A 22,463-nucleotide genomic window follows, 5' to 3' on the forward strand; every position below is an offset into this window, starting at 1 on the left:
AAAATCCATTATTTTGCCTGAAAGATACATTACGAGGGCTGTGTTGATTTTTTTTTTTTTAACTTTACAAGCCTGCAAATCTGTATATGCAAAAATATGGGGTTTCTATGATCAATCCCTCCATCATATTTTTGCAAATACGCATTCATGCAAAGTCCTTTTTTTGCTTTGACTGTTTCATGAATAAAGATACATATTCAGAAATTACCAATGTTTTTCTCCATTCTGACTGAGAAGTGATATCTACTTCAAAACCCACTTTTACTCATTTTTCATTCCAAGGACTATGCAGGAATCCACCCATAACGCATTCACTAAGTTAGTCACTTATTTCTGGTTTCAGTGCAAGTACCATAAATGCTGAAAAGATCAGTGACTTAGTGGTTGATTTTCTGACATCACAAACCTGAATGTGTGAACCAAGATATTTTGAGATAACTAGTCTTTACAGGAATTGAACCTGTTTAAAGCTGATGCAGAGATGAAAAGCCAGCACTGGTATTTTAAATTGGATTTGAATAAATGCACACAGGTCCTACATTTTCTCTCCTTCCCACCACCCCTCTTCTGACCAGTAAGGATTGTGAGCCTGTGAACACAAAATTCAGAGAGCACTTAAACTGAATGCCAGATATGCTTATGTCTACCTTTGGTTTAAAGTGCAGGCTCAAAGTCTTTGAATCTCATTACCTGCATCCATTTCCATCCTACTGTTCTTTATCATTACACCCATCAAAATGTTCACGGTTTTGTCAAGCCTAACATAATATTTGATGATGTGTTGGTTTGGGATTTGTTTTGGTTTTCCTCTCAAGCTTTTTTATGTCTCAGCCATTTTGGGAAGCACGTATTACAGCCAGAAATCTAAATTTAATTTTTTCCTCTCATAGCATATATCAAAATGTATTTTTGATTCTGCACTCTAACAGTGCCTTCTAGCATTTCTTTTCATAGTGATTTTGTTTATTAGTAAGTTTTGGGGTGGTTTATCCAGCTGACCAGCCACAGAGCTCAAGCATTTCTGCCTCCTGAAGAGAATGGTGATTGAACTAACATCAAGGTCAGCATTATTTGACAAGTTAGCAAGGGGGACAGGGGGTTGGTGGAATGGAGCCTCATGTACCATCTGACCGAAGACACTCGAACTCCGCATTACTGCAAATGGCACATGCCTAGGAAACCTGGTGAACAACATTTGAAGAAGTAAGAATACTGACAGTAACTAGGATGTCATGAGGATGTAAACTCCCAATTTCTGAAGCTAATATCTGCAAAGCCCTACCCTAAAGATACCTTAAGAGATGAGTGAGGCCCAGGGTACACAGACAATTCCCACACTGACAAAGGAAGATGGAATGGAGCATATATTTAAGGATGAGTCAGCAATTCATTTTAGCTGCAACATCAACCTTCAAAAACTGGCATTGGTTTTGCTGTCTTCTCTATGTCCAGTATTTATGTCCATATGTCCAAAAGATTTTTTTTTCTCATTATTTTCCTGATTGTTTATTATTTTCCTGATTGTTTAAATGGGTAAAAGAGCATTTTAAATTTTAAATTCAGTTGTAAAAGTAGGACCTTTATTTATTTATTTAAATTTAAATTATGAACAAACAGCAGAAGGGTATTTGTCTGCTGGTAATTTCTTTTTTGTGTAAAGCCATGTTGCCCTATTAGTACTTTTTAAACTCCTTTACAAATCTTACATTTCTGACCATATATTCTTTTCCTCACTGAGCCACTGACAATTTGTTGCCCCTGCCTTTGCTTGGGGGGGTCTAAAGTAATGATCAAACATATCAAGAAATGGCACCTTTCTTCTCATCTAAATATCCACTTGCTTGATGCTTTTTAATTCCTTTGCTAAAAAACTGCAAGCCAAGGAAGCATGATTAGCAGCCATACACAAAATCTGTATGTGTATGTCATTATTACTGAAGGCACAATATATGAAAGGCTTTCCAGTGTATATAAAGTGAGCAAACAAACAAACAAATTAGTGTAGTCAGTGTAACTGCTGATTCTAGGAGGTACTCATAAAAATACCATGTGTATTTATAAAATATATCCCATTTTTCCTTGAAACATAAATTTCAAGTTAACAGTGTCATTTTAATCAGATATATTGACTGAGACCAGGAATCATCATAAAAGATTACCTTTGCACTTGGTAGATCCAGAAAGGCAGGGAGAATCCTCAGAGGGACTAAAGAAGTTAACCAGGGGACAGAGTTAAGTAGCTTTCAGCCTCAGTTATTTTCTTCTGTATACATATGGGTCCATGATTCTGTTACAATGAGTACATCCGTTCTGCCTATTATTCTTAATAATTTCTTTAAAAGCATAAGAAAAAATACATGAAATAAAGTGTCACTGAGAATGAACTGAAAGTAATTTAATCAGTTACAAAGTAAATAGAAAAATCTTGTTGCCTTCTACGTGGCATAACAGAAAGCTATCTCACATTTAACAGTAACAATTCTTTAAAAACTCACTATGTTTGCAAGCAACCTATGTGTATCATTCATGTTCTCACTAGTCCTTTCAAATTAGAAATACCATGAGAAATAGATATTGAAGACTGTCAGGGATATCATGGATTAACTTTGAAAGATAATATTTTCAGGAAAAGGTTGGCAAAGAGATACATTCAAAAATGTGGTTAAATTTTAATGCAAAAAATATTAATTAGTATTAGATTTTTTTTTCAGGCCTAACTCATGCTAGGGGCAACTTCCTCAAATATGATGTTTCTTTTTTTAGGGCTTACTGCAAGTTCAAGTTCTGTTTCCTAAATTAAAAGCTTTGCAACCTGTTCCCCATGAAGCAAAGACAACTTAATGTTATGATCATTGGTTTTCAACAGAATTATATGTGCGGTGTTACAGATATTAAACACCTCAGTAATTAAAGGCTGCTTTCTCCTTTAGCAGACACAAGGAACAATTTTTCCCGCTCCAAATTTCAACCCTATTATGGATGCCCAGTTGCTAGGAGGAGCCCTACAGGGAATTAGTGAGTATCTCGACTGATTCTAACACACATTTTTATTTACTTTTTTCTCCAGGAATCTCTCATAAAATAACAGGCATTAAGCAAATTAAAAACTCATAAAATAAAGAATGTCACCATGTATCTGTTGAGTCTTCAAGGTATCACACTAAAACACATTAGTGATGTGCAAATAAATCATGTATTTGCATTTACAGGAACTAAGAAGTGATTAAGATTAAACTAAAATCTATATCAACACTTAGAGTAATGAGTGCTTTCCTTGAGAAAATAAGAAAAACAGAATTCTGTTATGTCACTACAGTGAAGGCCAACAAAGGAAAGGTTTTTAATTGTAATTTCAACAATTCACTATTACCAGGGACTGTTAAATCTTTTAGTCAGTCATCAAGAAATAAAAATAAATGGAGTATAAATTAATGATCTTTCACTCAGAAGCAATTTTTTGGTTTAGTCTATGTAAAAAAAAAAAATTTTGTGCACCAAAGCATTTTCCTTTATTCAGACTTCTGTGTTTTCCTGTTGAACACATTGGTATTGCTGAGGGTCAGAATATTGATTTTTATTTTTTTTTACTATGAGAAACATTTTTCTCACATTAAAATTGTTTTCTGTATCAGAATTTTTATACCCCTTGGGCTTTTCACAAGGCTGTACAGCACTAAATTTTGCATTGTTTTCAGTTCTTTTAATGGAAATGTGAGGACATAGACATAATGTCAAATGAATCAAAATAAGAATTATTGATCAAGGGGAATCTGAAGTATCTTTTTGATCATTGGCTACAGATGAAAAGTTTTGAACATTTTACTAAACTTCCAGTGCTTTTAATGCAACGTTGCTAACATGACAATGCAGAGATGATTCTCTTAATTTAACAGTGTATATATAAGCACATTAACCTTACTTTTAATTTACCTATCAAAGTACATGGAACAAAATTCAAATTTCAAGGACAATTGGCAAAATAAAAAGTTCAGCTTCAGAGGAGTTCAAGTCTCTATAGCCTTTACAGGCACTGACACTGACCATAAATCTTGCATTTATCCCTGCGAGAGGTTCAGTCACATATGTTGTCCCACTGACACCAGTGATATTACACAAATTAATAAAGTTATTCAGGTTTTAAAATATTTCCTGAATCCTTCCTACATAAGCTGTACATATTCCTAGTGATAATTGTTTTCTGAAAAGTAAAAAGAAATCCTTATGCACAGTTTCAGAAATATTTCCATGCTGTGAGTTTGATGGAAATTAATCTTACTGATGTTGAATCAGTAATATACTGATGTTAAATAAAGTGTCTTGCTAAAAAACTGGTGTATTTGTGGGTAGATGATCCAAAAGAAAGAGAACTAAACCTGGTATATAATAAGCAAATACAGACTTCCTCTGTCAACTTAGGAAAAAAAGTATTCAATTTCCAATTATATTTGTGCCAAAATGGAACCAATCAGTTATTGATTATACAATAAAATCTGCCTAACAAAGCTGTAATAGGTACAGAATGTGTATCTGTAACACATATACATATATATATATATATATATATATATAACAAAGACTGGTAGAAATTTGACTACCCTACCCCATTCAGATGCTAGCTGATACCCATGCTTTCCAGCCTAACTTATCTCTGCTGGAAGTGTGATAAAGTCAATTGATTTACACTCAGAGATACATTTATGCTGGAATGTCATTAAAATGCTCAGCCATCTGAAATTACCAAAACCCAACTTATGGAATGGAAAAAAATATTTTAAATGACAAAATAATTTTCACAATATATTTGTCATTATCTTTTTCATAAGCAGTAAATGCTGACTCATTTTAGAAGTTTAGCAGTATGCTCTAGTCATTAAGCAAAAGATCATAGATAACCTTCAACAAAATGCCCTTGGAAATTGGTTAAAATATTATAATTTTTAAAACTTCGTAACTTATTTTATATAGTTCGTCTGAAAACATATATCTTTCAATTTTTCAACAAATAGTCTGACTATAATTTGTCATCCCCATAAGAGAGATCCCTAGCCCTGAAATAACAATTTAACCAATATCAACAGGGCACAGAAGTATGACTTCCCAGGCTCGGGTATGAATTCTGGTAGTGTGCCTAGTTCTGAATAGATGAAAGTCTCTATCTGTTTTATTGATGCTTTCAAATCCATTGAGCTTGAGAGCATGGTGATGTATCTGATAATAACAGACTACTTCATTTTTTGCTGGTATTACACCAGCAAGCAAAAGGTACATAAGCATGGTAAATACAACTGATGTTGGTAAATACCAGTGGGATATTAATCTGTTGATGTATTTTTTCAAGAAATCAGGTTAATGTTCTGTTCATGGTAATGAAAAAGGCATGAACAATCACAAATGTAAGCAAATATCAACACTTTGTTGATTTAGAGTCTCTGTTGTGTTTCCTTTACAGGTTGTGAAAAAGATGTGTTGATTGACATCCTAACGCAGCGTTGCAATTCACAGCGGCTTATGATCGCTGAAGCATACAGAGACATGTATGGCAGGGTACGACTGAGCTGTTTTATACTTTCATTTCTTCTGTCTCTCTTGTCTCCAGTGTGGTTGGTCAGCAGTCACTGGAACCAAAAGCCTGGCAGGCAGCTGGCTGTCACCAACAGATTGGCACACAATTTTGCTCATTTAACTATTAATGCTTCTGATGGTTTCAAATTGTTTTTATATAGCAGTAGAAGCATGTCTGCCACACACAAAGTTTAAAAAAAAGGAACATGGAAAGTTTCTTCTTCTGTAGCTCATCCTCCTCTCTATTGACCAAACCAGAATTTCTGGACAGACTTATTTCTTCTCCTGTGCGCTTTTGCAGGTTTCTGCATTCTTTTCTCAAGTTTTTAGAATACTTAATAAAACAGTATCGTATTTGGGTTGAAACACGAAAGAAAACTACCATACTAATAATTACAGGTAGTTGTATCTTACACACTGATTAATGTTCTCATCTCAAGCAGTGACATTCTCAGATCTCATACCATGTAACCCCACCCATACACTAAGCACAAGACTCATCTGAGCTGCTTAATGCTAAACTTAGGAATCTTTGAAATGTGTTTCAAAAATCTGAAGATGTAAAAAGCTAGCTTTTTTTTTTTCAAATACATTTTATCCCTGTTTACTGTACATAACAAGCTGGTTTTCGTTATACAAATTCTTAAACATACAGAGATAAGACATTCTCATTCTATTTCCAGATCTACTATTGCTAACCAAATGACTTTGCGGAAGTTGCAATGCCTGCACTTTCCTCAGTTACCCCAGCTATATAAGGGTGAAAATAATAGCAACACCTTTTGTAAAATCTCTGTGAAATCTAGTGACAAAAAATGCTGTATGAAACTAGATACTATTGGAAAGCTAAAGAAAAATGCTGTGATCAAACTGATCAGACATGCCCTTTCCATAATAGAAGCCAGCCAAACATTTTAAAGAAAATCCAGTTTTCTTCTTTTCCTAAAAAACTAAAGGCTCACTGGGAAGTGCTGTGAAGGTCAGTGTATGCCTGCCATTAACCTGATCAGCATGAATGAGAGTGAGTTTGCAGAAATCCTACCACACAGCTATCAGACTTAGAGTTGAACTACAAATAGTTCATTCAAAAACTACACCTTAACTGCTGATGGCATAGTCTGTTACACCACCAGTCTCTTAAGCAGTAGAACAGTGTATTTTCTTCTTTGGGTGGCCAAGCAGTTTTCCAGTGACAGCCTTTGTGCCACCTGTATACCAAAATACCTCACACCCATTGACCCCTAAACATGCTGAAACAATGCCTTACTCTCCTAGAACTGGGGTGGAAAGAAGAGCTGGATTTAATCAGTGTAGCGGGTTGATTCTGTGCTGTTACTCAATAGGAGATCACTGGTTTGTGGGCTGTTATAAAAAATCAAACACACAATATTTGTGTTATTTTAGATGCAGCCTTGAATGCATGAATATGTTTTAAATAGACCATAAAAGAACAACAACTGAATCACGGTATCCTTACCTTCCAAAGACCATGACAATGACTGCAATCAGTGGTTCTGAATGATTAGAAGTGTTTTTCTATGGTGAAGTATTTACCAGGTTACCGTTACCATTACACATGCAAACCACACAAGTTCAGGGCTTATCCATGCAACGTTCCTCACTGCGTTTTACTTTTACTCATAGAAAACTAAAGCATGTCAAGCTACCCAAATATGCCCGTGATAGTAAAGCACTCACACCCAGTCTTTTCAAGCCTTCACTTATCTCCTTAACCACTGGACAGTTCTCCTTCTCTATTCTGTCTATAGCAGCTTGATGGTTTTTTTCACTTTTTCTCTGGAGTGTTTCAACTGGACCTATCATTTTAACAAGGAAAAACTTTTAAAAGCTGCATATTATTTTTTATCTTTAATTTCTGCCATCTGATATATGAGGATGACCTAGAGATAACACTAATGATACCTCAGTAAGAATTACCAGATGTCCTTCAGGACTGGAGTTAGGATTTCCCATATTTAGTATTCATAGAGAACAACTGTCAACTTGCTCACCACTGATCTATCTGGATTTTCTTTTCAAATCCAAAATAAAAATATAAACCATTAAATAAATCCCTATGAAAACATACCACCATTAAATTTATAACTGTCAGCCATATCCATTCAAACTGAATGTGCCACAGACCTAGAGATCTAGAAGAAATAAAAAAAGCCAAAGAAAACTTCAGATGTCATTTTTAAGAATTTCAATCTCTAAAACTATGAATAATAGAAGTGAAAGGCCAGCAAACTATTTTCATATTCCAGCAATGGACTACAGAGAATTCTGAAACTCATGGAACATCTTGCATATACACCCAGAATTTTAATTTAAACTAATCCATTAAGTACTAGGTATACTTCATAGCACAAGATACATCACAATACTCCTAACAGCTTTCAAAAAAACCCCACCTAGTTCTACCTTTTGCCATGTGGAAACGAGGGTCAGTATGAACTAGCTCTACTCTAGCTCAGAAATGAAACAGAAATGCCAGGTTTTTTTGTCTCACCTGTGACAGCAGAGATACTGCAATGGCTAATCTGGTTAGTGCTCCATGCAGTTTATTTGATTAATGCCTCAAGAGTTTGTTATCTTGGGCAGGAACTGCCCAACAGGATGGGATGCACCTTGCCCTGAATTGCTGCAGTTTACACTTCAGAAGATACTTTAGCACACATCAGTGATAACATTTCACTGGCTGTAATCTGCTTTAATGGTTATACTGCACTGGGCAAATGCACCATTTGGCAGTCTCATCTTAGTCCCAGTGGTAAACTCTGCAGGACAAAGAAGGCAGACACCTAGGCAATAACAAATTTAACTTTCTCAATTTAATCTATGGTAAACCTGTCAGCCCAGTCCTCCATTCTCTTAATTTTAATTGTCTGCTCAATATGATAGCTGCTATGCCCATTCATTTGGCAAATGTAAAGCGTGACACATTAGAAATATATAAATATATAAAAAAGGAAAATAAAACCCTGAACTGGCTGCATGATTCAGACATACAGAGAAGCTTTAAGATCCCTTCTTACAATTAGCCTTCAAGGATTTTTCATAGTAGAGACGATTAGGAAATGTTAATAATGACCATTTAGAGTTGTCTTTTCTTATTTTTTCAACACTTCCCTTAGCTCTGATTGCAAGAGCAATCTTTAATAAGTATCCACTTCTATTATTAATCCATTTTCCTACAGGCATGTTGTCAGAAGTGAAATGTCTTAATGAATTAATTTCTATTCCATGTGTGATTTAGTGGTTGTCAAATGCATCTAATGTGCATTTACTGATGACTGCGTATGTTTCTTCATCATAAATTTAATTTTTAGTGTTTATAAGTCCTTCATTACTACTCCAGCTACTAATTTCATTGCATTCAGATATGCATCAAACCAAAGTACAGGCCTGAAAAAGATGCAGCTCTGAAAACATAATAGTTTTTAACACAGGAACCGTTTCCGGTACTCCTTTAAAGTCAGACTTAGGTCAGAACACATCTGACAGCTGCCTAGTGCTGTACACAAAACAAACAAAAAATGAGTGTGCAAGTATCCTCTTAATCACAAACAGCAACAGTATAACTAACAAGCTTTCAGCATTTGCAGTGTTTTGAAGGATACTACCAGGAAAAGGGATAGTGGGGACCAAACTCTCATCCATTTCTCAGCTACCTTGGCAAGCAAGTATTAAGACACACGCAGGTGGGGAAGGGGTTCCTTTTTATCAATCCAGCATCTGTCAAAAGTAGTGAATTCAGTTTGAAGGTAATATATACATAAACTGAAGCACATAACCTTCCAGTAATATAAAGCTGATATTTTTGTGCACTAGAGACAATATGGAGGATTTTTTAAATTATTCACATAGTAACACTGAAAAAAGCACAAGAAATCTCCTGTGTTCTATGGGTGCTTAGCTCCCACAGATTCACACAGAAAATATGACAAGAGAAGCTGCAGGTGCTCTGCTGTGGTATTCAGGTTTCCAAGCCTGTAAGTAGTAGTTGCGCTTAAACCCCTGAATTTTCTTCTGTATTCTAACAACCCAAAAATCAACAATCTTATGTGGTCCACTGGCTTGTGTGTCTATTGTCATCTCACTCATACTATTAGAAGAAGCAGGTAATATTTAAATGAATATTTTTCTTAATTTTAGCCAGAATTCAACTTTGACAGTTCAGCTTTATTCCTTTTCAGAGAAAACCACTGATACTTTTTTTCAAGCTGTTTTAATAAAGCATGACCATTGAAATAATCCTGTCTATGTGTTTTTCTTTTCAAGGATCTGATAACAGACCTAAAAGAGAATCTTTCTCATCACTTCAAAGAAGTCATGGTCGGCTTGATGTATCCACCTGCCTCCTATGATGCCCACGAGCTCTGGCATGCCTTGAAGGTACTTGTCAAATTCAGAATTTCTTAGAATCACTAATTACAGTACTGAACATATGTTAAAATATTTTTTTTGACATTTAAATGTTTGATAAACTGCTGGAAGTTAGTACACTAGAATAGTATACTACGTAGTAGTACACTAGGTCATCAGAAATACATTGCTATATGAAATTTATTCATTGGTACGCTAAAACCAGTGTAAACAACATCCTTGTCATGTAACAAATACAACCCATGGTAAGCTTGGTAAATGAAGGAATATTTATACAGAGAAATGTAAGGCCCCGATCCTGCAGGCATTTATGTATGTTATGAACAAAATTCATTAGAACAACCAGTGCCATGCACTAAGTCTCCTGTTCTCAAAAGACCAATACTTCTTTAGCAGAACATGTCTTTACATAAATACTTACAAATTACTCTCTGATCACTCCACTCAAATTGAGATGATTGCACATTTTGAAGAAAATATTTCTTTTTCTTCCCAGGATCTGAGCCTGTGCTCCTTAAACAACTTAAGTTTTGAAACAAGAATATTTTTTCAAAGATCATGTGATTAAATGGTGAAATTCATTCCTGCAGGGCACTGTGTGGGCCAAAAGCATAAACTAGTTCATAAAGGTCTTAAATACTTAGAAAACAGGTCTCCTGATGGCTATTGAAAATAATAAACCTTGGCAAATTCCTTCTCAGGAATTCCATTCTTGGAAGATGGGAAGGCATATCACAGCTCAGCACTGTTTTCCTTTTCTTTCCACAAATATTTGCTACTGGCCACTGTCACAAATAAGACACAGTTTATATGATTCTGAGCAAAGTGATCTACCTTATATATTTTGAGAATCCCCTCAAAAACAAAAAAATAACAATTCACTGGTTTTCCTTGACCTTCAGATACTTTAACCAATGCACTTTTTAGAGCAATTTTACAGTTGGCATTAAAAGGATTGTGAAATATCATTGGTATCACTGGAAGCCTGAATTTTATTAAAATTATTTACAAGATTGCCAAAGTTATATTTTTTTCTAAACATGGCTTAAACTTTTTTATAGTAGTCTATCCTGATCTGGATTCATATGGCCAAAGTAAATAACAGGCCATATGTGTCTCCAGTCTCAGGCTTGACGTCATGTTCTCCCATTATCGCAGATGCAGAATACTCACCACCACTATACATGTGCATATCAAAAGCAGCAAATACAGCATATCTTAGGTCATTCAAGTTTATAAAAATAATTCAAGTCCTGTGGTAAAATACGGTGATTTGCAGCACTGCGTGCATGGCCTTCCCTTGATGTGCATTCTTCCCTTGATGCATGATGCTGTGATATGCTAGATATCACAGACCATAACATTCCTAAATAGATTTTTTTTTTTAAATGAAATGACAAAAGCACAACATAACAGCTGTGGCTCATATCTACTTCAGATTGCCTGAACACTTGCTAGGGATGTATGCTTAATCTTTGCATCTGATTTCTTGCAGCAAATCCCAAATCTTTACTAATGCTGTACAATTCTTCCCATTATGTTTCTGTCAACACTAATCTTACTTCATTCCTCACTTGTTAATGTACATGCTGAAATTCAGACTAAGTAAGAACATATTTAAAATACAGGGTTCTACTATCAATTTAAAGTCATTTCTACTTAAACAGGTAGACTATGCAAAAGTACACTCTGCATTGCTCCAGCAAACTTCTATTCTTTTGTTACTTTTGATAAGCACAGCACTGCTTTCTTGTAAAAGGTGTGGTTTCTACCAACAACATATTTTCATATTTACTTCTTTCTACACAGGGAGTAGACACAGAAGAAAAATGTCTAATTGACATATTAGCCTCACGATCAAATATGGAGATCTTCCAGATGAAAGAAGCCTACTTAATGCGTAATGTTTTTTACAAGTACACAGTAGCAGCTGCATAGATGAAGAACTGAACTACAAAACTGACTTCTCAATACTAACTGGTTCCCTTTCCCCTCCTCTCCCATACTATATACAAAAGGCTGAAGCAAAATGTTTAATATGTCATAGTATTTTTGAGATGTATTGCTGGCTATGACATTTGAAATACATGGAAGCCATACCTAGGGATTTTCAGAAACTTTTGCACACTTTGTTCAGAAAAATGCATAAGCTGTTTCCTTTCAAAAAAGCGCTTACTCTGGGTGGACACTCCGCTCATTTGCCTTGATGGGATATTTCCAAGTCTCCACCATCACACCGCAGCAGTAGTGGTGGGGGTGCGGCCATGGGTGTGTGGACAGGCAAGGCGGGGCAGAGGCTGAAGCCCCTGGCCAGGCAGAGCACCTCAGCAGGGCCCAGACAGACTGCCAGCCCTATGGCCAGGTCTGTGTAGCATCTGCTTGGATTACTGTGGAATAATCACCATAGAAAATGGACAAGTATTTGAACCCTTTTTATTGATCCTTTGTTTGCCAATTTTCATTTGTACTATTCAAAGCATGTTCGTTTGTGATTTAGATCATACGTTTTTTGTTTAATCTAGAATATAATAATGACCTTCAACAAGATATCGATGCTGAGACTTCAGGTCACTTCAGAGATACGCTCATGAACCTTGCTCAGGTACTATAAAAACTAGCATGGCTTAAGTTCCTAGAAAAATCATAATAATTTTTGATACTATATGAGAAGTCTTAAATTTTAAGGTGACTGTGGTTAAACCTCATTTAATAAGGCTACACTTTTGAACACAATACAGGGGAAAGCAGAAAAGAAGAGAATTTGAATTGCTTCATCTAGTCTTTGACTTTGGCTTTCAGATGAAAGCAAAGGTCAACAACCTATTTTATTAAGTCCCTGGATACTCAGCTGCTGACCCTCTGCTCAATCTGTCTCATCTCAAAAGGAGCCTACTTACATGTAAAAATTAGTATTTAATTTTTAAAGCTGTTTTCTCCATTTTTAGAATACACAGTTCATAATCCAGTCTAGGCATTATGTAAAAATGGAGATATATCCACACTTGACTATGAAAGAAAGTTATTGAATAGTTCTTTGGTTTAAACATTATGTTCTTTGTGCTTAAATCACAGTGCGTTTGCATGCAGACAAACAAATTGTCACAATCACATGCCAACTTTTGCAGTTTTACCAATTTGTTTCATGCAACAAAGTTGGTCATCCTTGTCAGATCATGAGTTGTCATTTTCATTGTAGTGACCGTGCTCATTATCTTAAAAATCTTGTGTAAACCAGAGTAACAAACAATGGCAACAGAACTGCCAGGAGATAACAGCATACGTAAGGTACACAGGAAATATTTTTTTGTAATGTTGGATGTTTTTTCCCCTAATAATGAAAATTCTTCCTTGCTTAAAAATGAAGAGCTACAGGTTAAGTAGCTTCGTTTCTCATCTTTGTTTAAATGCTGGGACGGATTTTACTTGTCAAAAGAACAATTTGAAATAAATTACCTGAGACTACATTATTAGTCCTTATTTTCTTAAACCACAGATACTACTAAAAAGGCCTGAAACCAGCAACTTCTTAGCTAACAGGATCTAACCGCTATTTTTCTGAAGAGTTGCAGGAACTTCCAACTTTACTCAGTTATACTGTATACTTCTGAAGACTGTTAGCTGAATCATCCATTTTTTGATATGATTTTATATTAAAACTCTGTGATATTTCATTAAAATATATCCTTTCTAGTTCTAGTACCATGCAATTTACAGATTATTCTATAGCAACATTTCCAATGCATCCTTTAATGCTTTTTTCAGACATCCTTTGTTTTGATTTCTATTAAATCTTGGGATGGATGACACACACATCTAACTACAGATAGAAGTAAATGTGTATCACATATGGAAAGCAAACTATTCAGTTGCTATAGTGTGGTGTTTACAGTTTTCATGTCCACACTGAGGCAGATTAGAAGTTACAGGTTAAAGTCCTTCCTAAATAAATTAACAGAGTTACAAATGCAGGCTAAGTAATATTCTAGTATAAGACAAACAGATGTTTATTCTAATTCTCTCTTTTTTGAGGGTATTAATTGAAATATGATCAATTTCTACAATTTAAAAAAATAATTATACATACTGCGGGATTATCCAGCAAAACTATGCCAACAGTAGTTGCTATTAAATGTAACTGGGGAAACTCATTTTATTGTTCACTTGTCTGTCTTTTTTCCCTGTTTTTTCTCATGTATGTAACTTTATGCAGTCATTCTGGCATAACTCCCTTCAAGTAATTTATCTTGTTACTAAGAATTCCACTGTGTGAAATTCTTGCCATTTAATTAAAATAAAAATTAACATTTTTAACAGGAAAGAGCTACAAATCAGTCATTCTAGAAGTTGACAGCCAATACATAATTTTAATCCTCCTTTTCACATATAGGGTAAAATGACCATAAATTTTAAACTAAATTGCTTTAAACATATATCATTAAGGCAGTGATTACATGCAGCTTGAGACTGTTAAGAGTTCTACAACCAGGGCTGATTTGTATCCTTACAAGATCATAATGGTTAAAAAAAAAGCAATTCTAAAAGTTATGTGCCCTTCTCTTTCTCTAACAACTATATAATACAGATCATAACATGTTTATTAAAAGCATATTAGCTTGATTCGTGTAACCAAAATCTATTAAATATATGGGAGACTTAGAAATATTCTTCTGTGGTTTATGTATCCAAGTTGTCAAACACTTTCCTAGTCTTGGATCTTAATTTTAGACAATGATTATGAGCAAGCAAAATCTCCATTGTTTGATGTGCTTGCTCCTACAGTTTGTGCCGGGAGAAAAAAAATGAGAAAACATTCTTCTGGTAATATGCATACTGATAAGAAACAACCAGTGAATGGCAAATGTTACTCTTATCCTTCATTTTCCCTTCATAGTTATGTATTATAGTAAGCAATAGTGGTAGGATGGTGATGGTAAGGTAAGAGCTTATTTTAAATGGGACTAAAAATGGGATATGTTTATCCACTTCACATTTTTTTTCCTCTCACATGACCATTTGTCATTGCAGAGTTCCTTGTCTTAGAGGAAATGAAGACATAAGGTTACAGCTTGAAGATATTTCCTACAGTTGCAAACTCAACCACTGCATACACTGATCAAATCTAAAAGTCCATATATGTTATCTCAAGAAATGAAACATAGCTTCATATAGAGACAACGTTATATTCCTGCAGTCTTTTAGAATATGTATCTTTTTTGTTCCCCCAGGGAACAAGGATGGAAGGATATGCAGATCCTTCTACAGCTGCTCAGGATGCAATGGTAAATACAGTCAGATGTGAGCTTCTCAAACATAAAAAAAAAAGAACAAATACAAATGTTGAAAATTGATTTAGGACTTACTTAAAATCTTTTGCTTTTTTTTTCCCCTTTTTCTGGTATATTAGATTCTATGGGAAGCATGTCAGCAGAAAACAGGCGAACACAAAAACATGCTGCAAATGATTCTCTGCAACAAGAGTTACCAGCAGTTGTGGATGGGTGGGTAATCCAGCACTTCAGCTGTTTGAACACAGAGTGGAAAGGAAAAATCTGACTTGCTAATAAAGCCATGGTTTACATACAAAGAAGCTTGGTGTGCAGCAGGGTATTAGCCTGAAACCTAAGTGTGAACTGTAAGAGCTCTCAGACTCCCGCTGACATTAGTGGGATTTTGGAAGTAATGCAAAACTGAACTTTGCCTGATGACTACAGACAGCTGTAGGTAGCCCAGACAGACATCAGGATCCCCTAATAACAGACTAGAATGCATGACCAAAGAAAGGCACGGGTTATGGCTGCACTGCGTTTATACACAATACAACAGGATGAGGCAGATTTTCCTTAACTATTTTCTTCATTTTTCCTAAGTCTTTGCTATGAGTGGAAACATGGGAGAGGCAGTGTATTTTCAACAGATGTTTGTATGTGAAAACACATTGCTGTGTTGAAACATTTCCCCAGAAGTTTCAAAGTTTTTGATGGGAGCACTTCAAGGGTCCACATCGGCTCTCTCATAATGAACACACACACAGAAAGATAATAGGACATTTTTATGTAAAATAAATAATCAGACATAATTACAGATTGCAAGAAATTTATGTGAGATCATCCAGATCTTCCACTGTAGAAAAGAAACCTGTCATAAGTTTGAGATGTCTTCTGCTCTGCAGTGGAAAAACAGTCCATTTGGTGGCAAGTTTATCACTGTGCAGCCAGCCGTATTTCTCATGTCAACTTCTAATAATAGCCTAGAACTACTTTGCTGTCATGGATCAACAAATTAGTTCTTTTATCATGACTTCTGTAAGGCTGATGATAATAGTATTAACATAATGTAACATACCTGCTTATGCTCTATGCCCTTTCTGTAACAGAGATTTGAGGGTTCTGCCTGTAATGCCTCTGTACGTTGGGTAGTAAGCAGTGAGTTGGAAATTTTCCTCCTTCCCTGAAGAAGTAAGCATGCCCTCCATATTTGTGTGTAAGTCTGGATACCTGCATTATCCAGAGAGTGTCCATGTCTGGATAGCGACATTGTTACACATGTCAAGCCATGGCTTCTTGTCACAGTCTGTGAATCTCTGGACAGTTTTAGCTATCTGAGCAAGGAAGTTGTCTTAATGACATGACTTTCTTACAAGTTTCATAAACAGAGGTTGCTAGATAGAGAACTTACTAAAGCTTCCAGTGAACCAAAAGCTTTGGCATGCATTCATTTTATACTGTATACTGGAGAACACAGAAAGAGGAATGTCCTGGAAGCCAGGTTTCAGGCTACTCATTTAGATTGCCTTACATGGGGGATAAAAACATAATGAAACACTGAGAATAAATAGGGAAAAAAATAAACTCAATAGTTACAGTACTGAGGGGAAGCAGGAAAAAAATGCAAGTTGATCATTATTAATGAATGAGAATAAAGCAAGATTTCTTTTTTCCCCGAAGTTTTCCAGGAGTTCCAAAATATCTCTGGGCAAGACATAGTAGATGCCATTAATGAATGTTATGATGGATACTTCCAAGAATTACTAGTTGCAATAGGTATGTAAAAATATTATTTTATACTAGCAGTAATCACCTAATAAATATCTAGCATGGTATCTCTCATGCATCACAAATATTATTTTTCTGATATTTTTATCCTTTTTACTGCCCTATATTGCATAATTAAATTTTCAGAGATAATTAGAAAATAATATTTAAAGTATTTTTCCATGGTGTGTAAATCTACAAATGTATATATGCAGCACTAGATTCTAACTGAGCAGAACTAGTATCTGTTCTTCATTTCGTAACAAATTTTGTGTGATCAGTGATAACTGCATTACCAGCTGAATCTACACATACTAAATAATTGGCAAAGTTTTCAGGACTTCAGTGGTATATAAAAAAGTTCCAGGCTTTATGTGCCTTTGTTTTCTATTTATAGAATAAGGATAATAATGTATCTACACAGATGTCATGTGAGTGCATTCACTGATATTTAATAAGTCCTTTGATGCAACAGCAATGAGTCCCCACCCAAAATAAGTACCAGACTTTAAATCATAAATATAGATACGTTTGTGAAAACCAGTGGCCTAATTTTAAGTTCGGTCATGGACAGCACTACCCTGTCTGGCTTTATATTTCAACGAGCTCAAAGCCAATAGACATTATTATATAATAATCTGTTAACTTGTTGCAACCCTTTTCTCCTAGTTCTCTGTGTTCGTGACAAGCCTTCCTACTTTGCTTACAGGCTTTATAATGCAATTCACGTAAGTAGTCTTTCTTCTTCACGTATCATAAAAAGTAGCTTCCCTATTTTTTTGTTTGCTTCATTATAGTTAAACAGGTACATACAAATCAGTCCATTCAATCTTTAACGTATGATTGCATGTTTTAAAACTGTTGGTATGTACATAAATTTCAAAGCAGTAGTGCCTAAGCAACAGTTAGGACCTAACTGTAACCATAAAAGGTTAAATATTTCTATTCCTTACAAAAACAAAACAAAACCAAAAACACTATCTGGTAACTGTTCATTTTATTGAAAAACTTTCTTTTCTATGGCTTGTATCTCCCCCTGCTGTGCAGAACTGAAAGTGCACTTTTCTTCCTATGCATTTTTTGTCTCTAAACATTTAATAAGTATTGCTAGAAATTAAATCATAAATCAAGGCTGCATTAAAAAAATGGTCATATTTTCTTGTGGGGCTCAGTGTGTGTCTGTGTGTCTGTATGTGTCTGTGTAGGTTCTTTTATCTTTGTGTGTAAGTGCTACCATACTAATACCAATGAGTGACCAAGAAGCAACTTAGGTAAATGCAAAGACACCTTTACAAATTCTTCCTACTAGATGTCACTGAAGACATTTTCTTTTGTGTTTCATTCATTAGTGAAAATAGTAAGGCATTATGTTATATAAAAAATAACATATATTCTTTTAAGTCTAATCTTTTAAGTACAACCTTCAGAAGATGCTCACAAAAGCCAGTCATGGGTAAAATGTGAAGTATCATCTTAGAGCAGGAATGGCAAACATAGGATTTAAGCCAGAACCATTGTTCAAAACTTCAGCAATGCTTCAACAGGCCCCAGTATCCTCTTCCAGATGCTGTCACTACTGCTGTCCCCTGTTTCAGCTATACCAGCAATAATGGCAGCAAAGATCCAAGGAAAATCCCAGGGGCTCAGAGGAAGAGGCAGCATTTTGTCTGAGTGGTCAAAAGAGGATTCTGGCACATGACATGAAAAAGGTTTGCCAAAAGTACCAGAAAACACCAGCTATCAGGAAAAGCGATGCTTCTCAAAGGTTCTATATCAAGTCTGCTTTTCAAGTTAAAACCTCATTTTTAGTTTTGACAAATATCACATCAATACTTTTCATCTATATTATATTCAGGTGATTGTATTTGATGCAGTTTTTAATAATTAAGAATAAACATTTGCATTTTCTTTTAATTAACATTTTACTCTGTTTTCTCAAAGTGTTTTAATGAACACAGATAATTCTCAAAACAAATGCAATAATTTAAAACAGTGTCTCTTTTTGCAGACAAGTTATGTCCAGATTATACCAAAAACTTTTTATATTCTATATTAAAGCCCACCCAGGATTCTAATGCCTGAAATTATAGTCCATAATGGGTTTTAAGGAAGATTTTTATCTGGCCATAAAACGTATAAAATTCTCTATATGCAGATTTTTAACGTATTGGTTTTTGGAGAATAAAATTTGAATATCAATGGCTAGTCGATAAAATTATGATTTAGCTTGAAACTCTAAATTGGTCATCAGTTGTCCCAACCCTAAATCTGTTTTGATTACTTTTATTGCCACTAGATGTCCCCATTCTCCACACAATTACAATAGAAAAATTCTTTAGAAGCAAAATAAAGCATAGCTGGATACAAGCTATGTAAATTCTAAATCAATGGTTTAAAATCTCACTGCATTAACATTTGGCAGCAGTTGTTGTGAAATAATTATTGGCTTCAGTATCGTTGGAATGGACTCCACAACAACCATCACAACAGCTACCTACAAACTCAATAGCTAGTATTCCTAACAAAAGATCAAGTGTTTTCTTTTTAAAAGTTTCAGTGCATGGTTAAAACACTGTTATGTGGGGAATCTCTGTTATTCAGTAACATGAATTCTCTTATTTGAGCATGTGAAAACTCTGTAGAAGAAAACCTTTGAATGCTTAGGCTCCCTTAGAATCGAGGATATCTTTGCTAATTAGGCTACCTATGCCTAATTAATTGGCTTAACTATTAAACATTAATATGAGCATATACAGATAGGCGAACATATATTGTTCAACAGTCAAGTTTCCTCTCATCTTCTTTTCTTTTTAGGACTTTGGGTTTCACAATAAAACAATTATAAGGATTCTCATTGCCAGGAGTGAGATCGACTTGTTAAATATACGACAGCGATACAAAGAGAGATACGGGAAATCACTCTTTCATGACATTAAGGTAAGTTTGTACACACTTTTGCATATATTCAGCAGTGACACCACACAGACTGTGCCAAGCCCTACCAGAAAAATACAGAGGGTTAATCTCCATTCAATCATTTGGTTTAAAAAAAAAAAAAAGGGCAATATATAAAACCAAAAGCATATCTTTTCAATGCCTCAGGCTGACTTCAGCAAGTGCTCAGTGAATTCTCAGCTCCCATTGTATATGATTTTGTCCCCCCCAACAGCAAGAGGAGGATATAAACAGGGCAGGACAGTATATGAAATAGATTGCAAGGATAGTTTCTACACTGATACCATCTTCTTTCACACTGTCCTGCATGGGTAGGCTGATACCACTTTGGTGCAAAACTGAGATAAAAATCTGGTTTTACCCTTGCGCTTTGGTAGTAGCATCAACCTACAGAAAAACTATTCCTCTTGTAGTCTTGCTCCATAACTTAAAACAAAACTCTGACACTTTATCTTTTTTATGTTGCTATAATCCAACTGTAAGATGTACAATAACTGTAGAGAAATTGCTTAGGATTTTTTTATATTGAACTTGAGAAGTATTAAAGAGGTTTGATCCCAGCTTTCAAATGTAGTTTGTTTCTAGGTGCCCAAGCAACTGAAGCCCAAGGTATGAGAAATGAAAAAAAACTTGACCTAGAATCCTTACAAAAACACTGTAATATTTTATAAAACCTTACAACATTAGTCTAGTCCTTGCCACACACCTTGCAAGAGAAGAGAAATTAAGAAAATGTACAGTCACAGAAATACTGATTTTTTTTTTCTTGCAGCATTTTGCTTCAGGCCATTATGAGAGTGCTTTACTTGCTATCTGTGCTGGTGATGCTGAAGATTATTAAGGAAGAAGAAGATGAACTCTGAAGGGTGTATGAATCCATTTTAAATAGAAAGTGAAGCTATATACCATAGATTAACTGTATAATATCCCTACTTTACATAAAAGAACAGAAAAATCAGTGCTATACGTTTGTTAGTATTAAAACTTTCTTGAGACAGGAAAAAATGTTGGCAGGAACATGGTTTTATCCTTAGTTCTAATTAATATTTCTGTTTCTATGATTAATACAAATTAATGAAGCAAGTAGTAAAATAATTCCATGTAAGCATATGTTTATCATTTAATCTCTCGGCGTCCCAAACATTAGACAATAGGCTATGGAAGAATCTATTCACTTCCACAAGAGAGAGAAAAAACGTTTTGCTTTATGTATTTTATCAGCATGATTCCTTCAAGTCATTTTTTCTCTTCCTTCCCACATTTTTTGCTCTTGAACATTATTGGTTTAGTTACTAACAGCTTAAGCATCTGCCCAAATCTGTTATCAGTCACTCGCCTGCCCAGTGCTTTTGTATTCTCTTTCAATTAGCTCACCTACTTAAAGGCAATTAATTCCTTCTTTCCATTTGAAGCAAAATAAAAAATGAGAATCAAGAAAAAAACATTATTCATTTAATGCCACACACCGGAAACCCCTGGAAGATGAAAAATTATGTAGCTTTGAGCAGAGAAGTTCCAGAGGTTTAGACTCTGAAATTCCATTTGTGCCTCTCATTTTAATCATTAATTGAATGTTGACCTTCAGAGCACTGAGGTATTTCCAGAATGGCCCAGATGATATAATTCAGGAGTTGACTAGTAGTACGTAACACTGTACCTCCAAATGAGGCTGAAGGATGCAGAACTTCTCAGAATACCACCAGCAAATGCAGTCTGACAACATCTGGTGACAACTTATACGGCAACAATGAAAGGCTGCAGGCACCAGCTGCAAGTCCTCATCCCACAAGAAAATGTGATGCTGCTTTTAAGCATCTCAAATCTCTTCAGTGCCGCCTATCCATGAGGCTTGTGAGCCTATGTATTTGTACTTTCTGTCATCCTCTTTATGTGAACAGGCATAAGTAAGGTGAAATGTGGTAATATGCACTAAAATAACTGCCCCTGGTTTTTCTCCTGCAGCTACAAGGTTTCCAACTTGACACAGACAACTTGACACTAAACTTTTAACTAGGAGCTTTCTGCAAGTATAGCTCAGTATGACTGAATAAAGCACTACTGTAAAAACATGGAAGTAACATGATCGCTTCTATGCTGTTTGCACCTGACCCCTCAGTCTGTGAAAATAACCTTATTTTCAGTGTATCTTGCTTTTTTGGCACATGCTGACTTTATGTTACAACTCTTTCAATTTACAATAAACCTAAAATCGCAGTTGAGTCCCTCTTAGGCTTGACAAATTTCAACATATTTCAAATGGATAATTTAATTATTAAGCTACAACTTTGGAAGGAATGCTCTGGGAGGAAAAATAAACTAAAATGAGAATGAGTGTTCCTATTTGTCAGCGTTAACAAAATCCTAAACTTAAGTTACATAACGATATAGAGGTCGCTACTAACTGCTGTACCTCTACACTCGCTTTTACTCCATACTCGCAGACAGGCATAAGGACAACGCTCTCAACCGCGACCGCCCTGTTCACAGAACAAGGTCCCGCGGACCCCCACAACACGCGCAGACCCC

The 22,463-nt window shown here is 35.3% G+C and overlaps 1 protein-coding gene across 1 annotated transcript; it reads left to right on the forward strand.

Moving 5' to 3' along the window:
• The first annotated feature begins 1,301 nt into the window (after positions 1-1,301).
• Positions 1,302-22,439, forward strand: ANXA10 (annexin A10). Its single transcript, XM_055699683.1, has 12 exons — positions 1,302-1,451; positions 2,934-3,015; positions 5,450-5,544; positions 9,847-9,960; positions 11,761-11,851; positions 12,474-12,553; positions 15,177-15,230; positions 15,356-15,449; positions 16,896-16,991; positions 17,652-17,710; positions 19,797-19,919; positions 20,710-22,439. The coding sequence occupies exons 1-12, from the start codon at positions 1,302-1,304 to the stop codon at positions 20,776-20,778; spliced, it is 1,107 nt and encodes a 368-aa protein (XP_055555658.1). The 3' UTR covers positions 20,779-22,439.
• The last annotated feature ends 24 nt before the right edge of the window (positions 22,440-22,463 follow it).

Source organism: Falco cherrug, chromosome 1 (assembly GCF_023634085.1).
Source record: "Falco cherrug isolate bFalChe1 chromosome 1, bFalChe1.pri, whole genome shotgun sequence".
NCBI lineage: Eukaryota > Metazoa > Chordata > Aves > Falconiformes > Falconidae > Falco > Falco cherrug.

Coding starts and splice junctions, on each gene's coding strand:
- ANXA10 (XM_055699683.1), top strand. CDS start 1,302: ATGAGTGAGGCCCAGGGTACACAGACAATTCCCACACTGACAAAGGAA. Junction 12,554..15,176: donor CGCTCATGAACCTTGCTCAG/GTACTATAAAAA, acceptor TTGTTCCCCCAG/GGAACAAGGATGGAAGGATA. Junction 15,450..16,895: donor TTACCAGCAGTTGTGGATGG/GTGGGTAATCCA, acceptor TTTTCCCCGAAG/TTTTCCAGGAGTTCCAAAAT.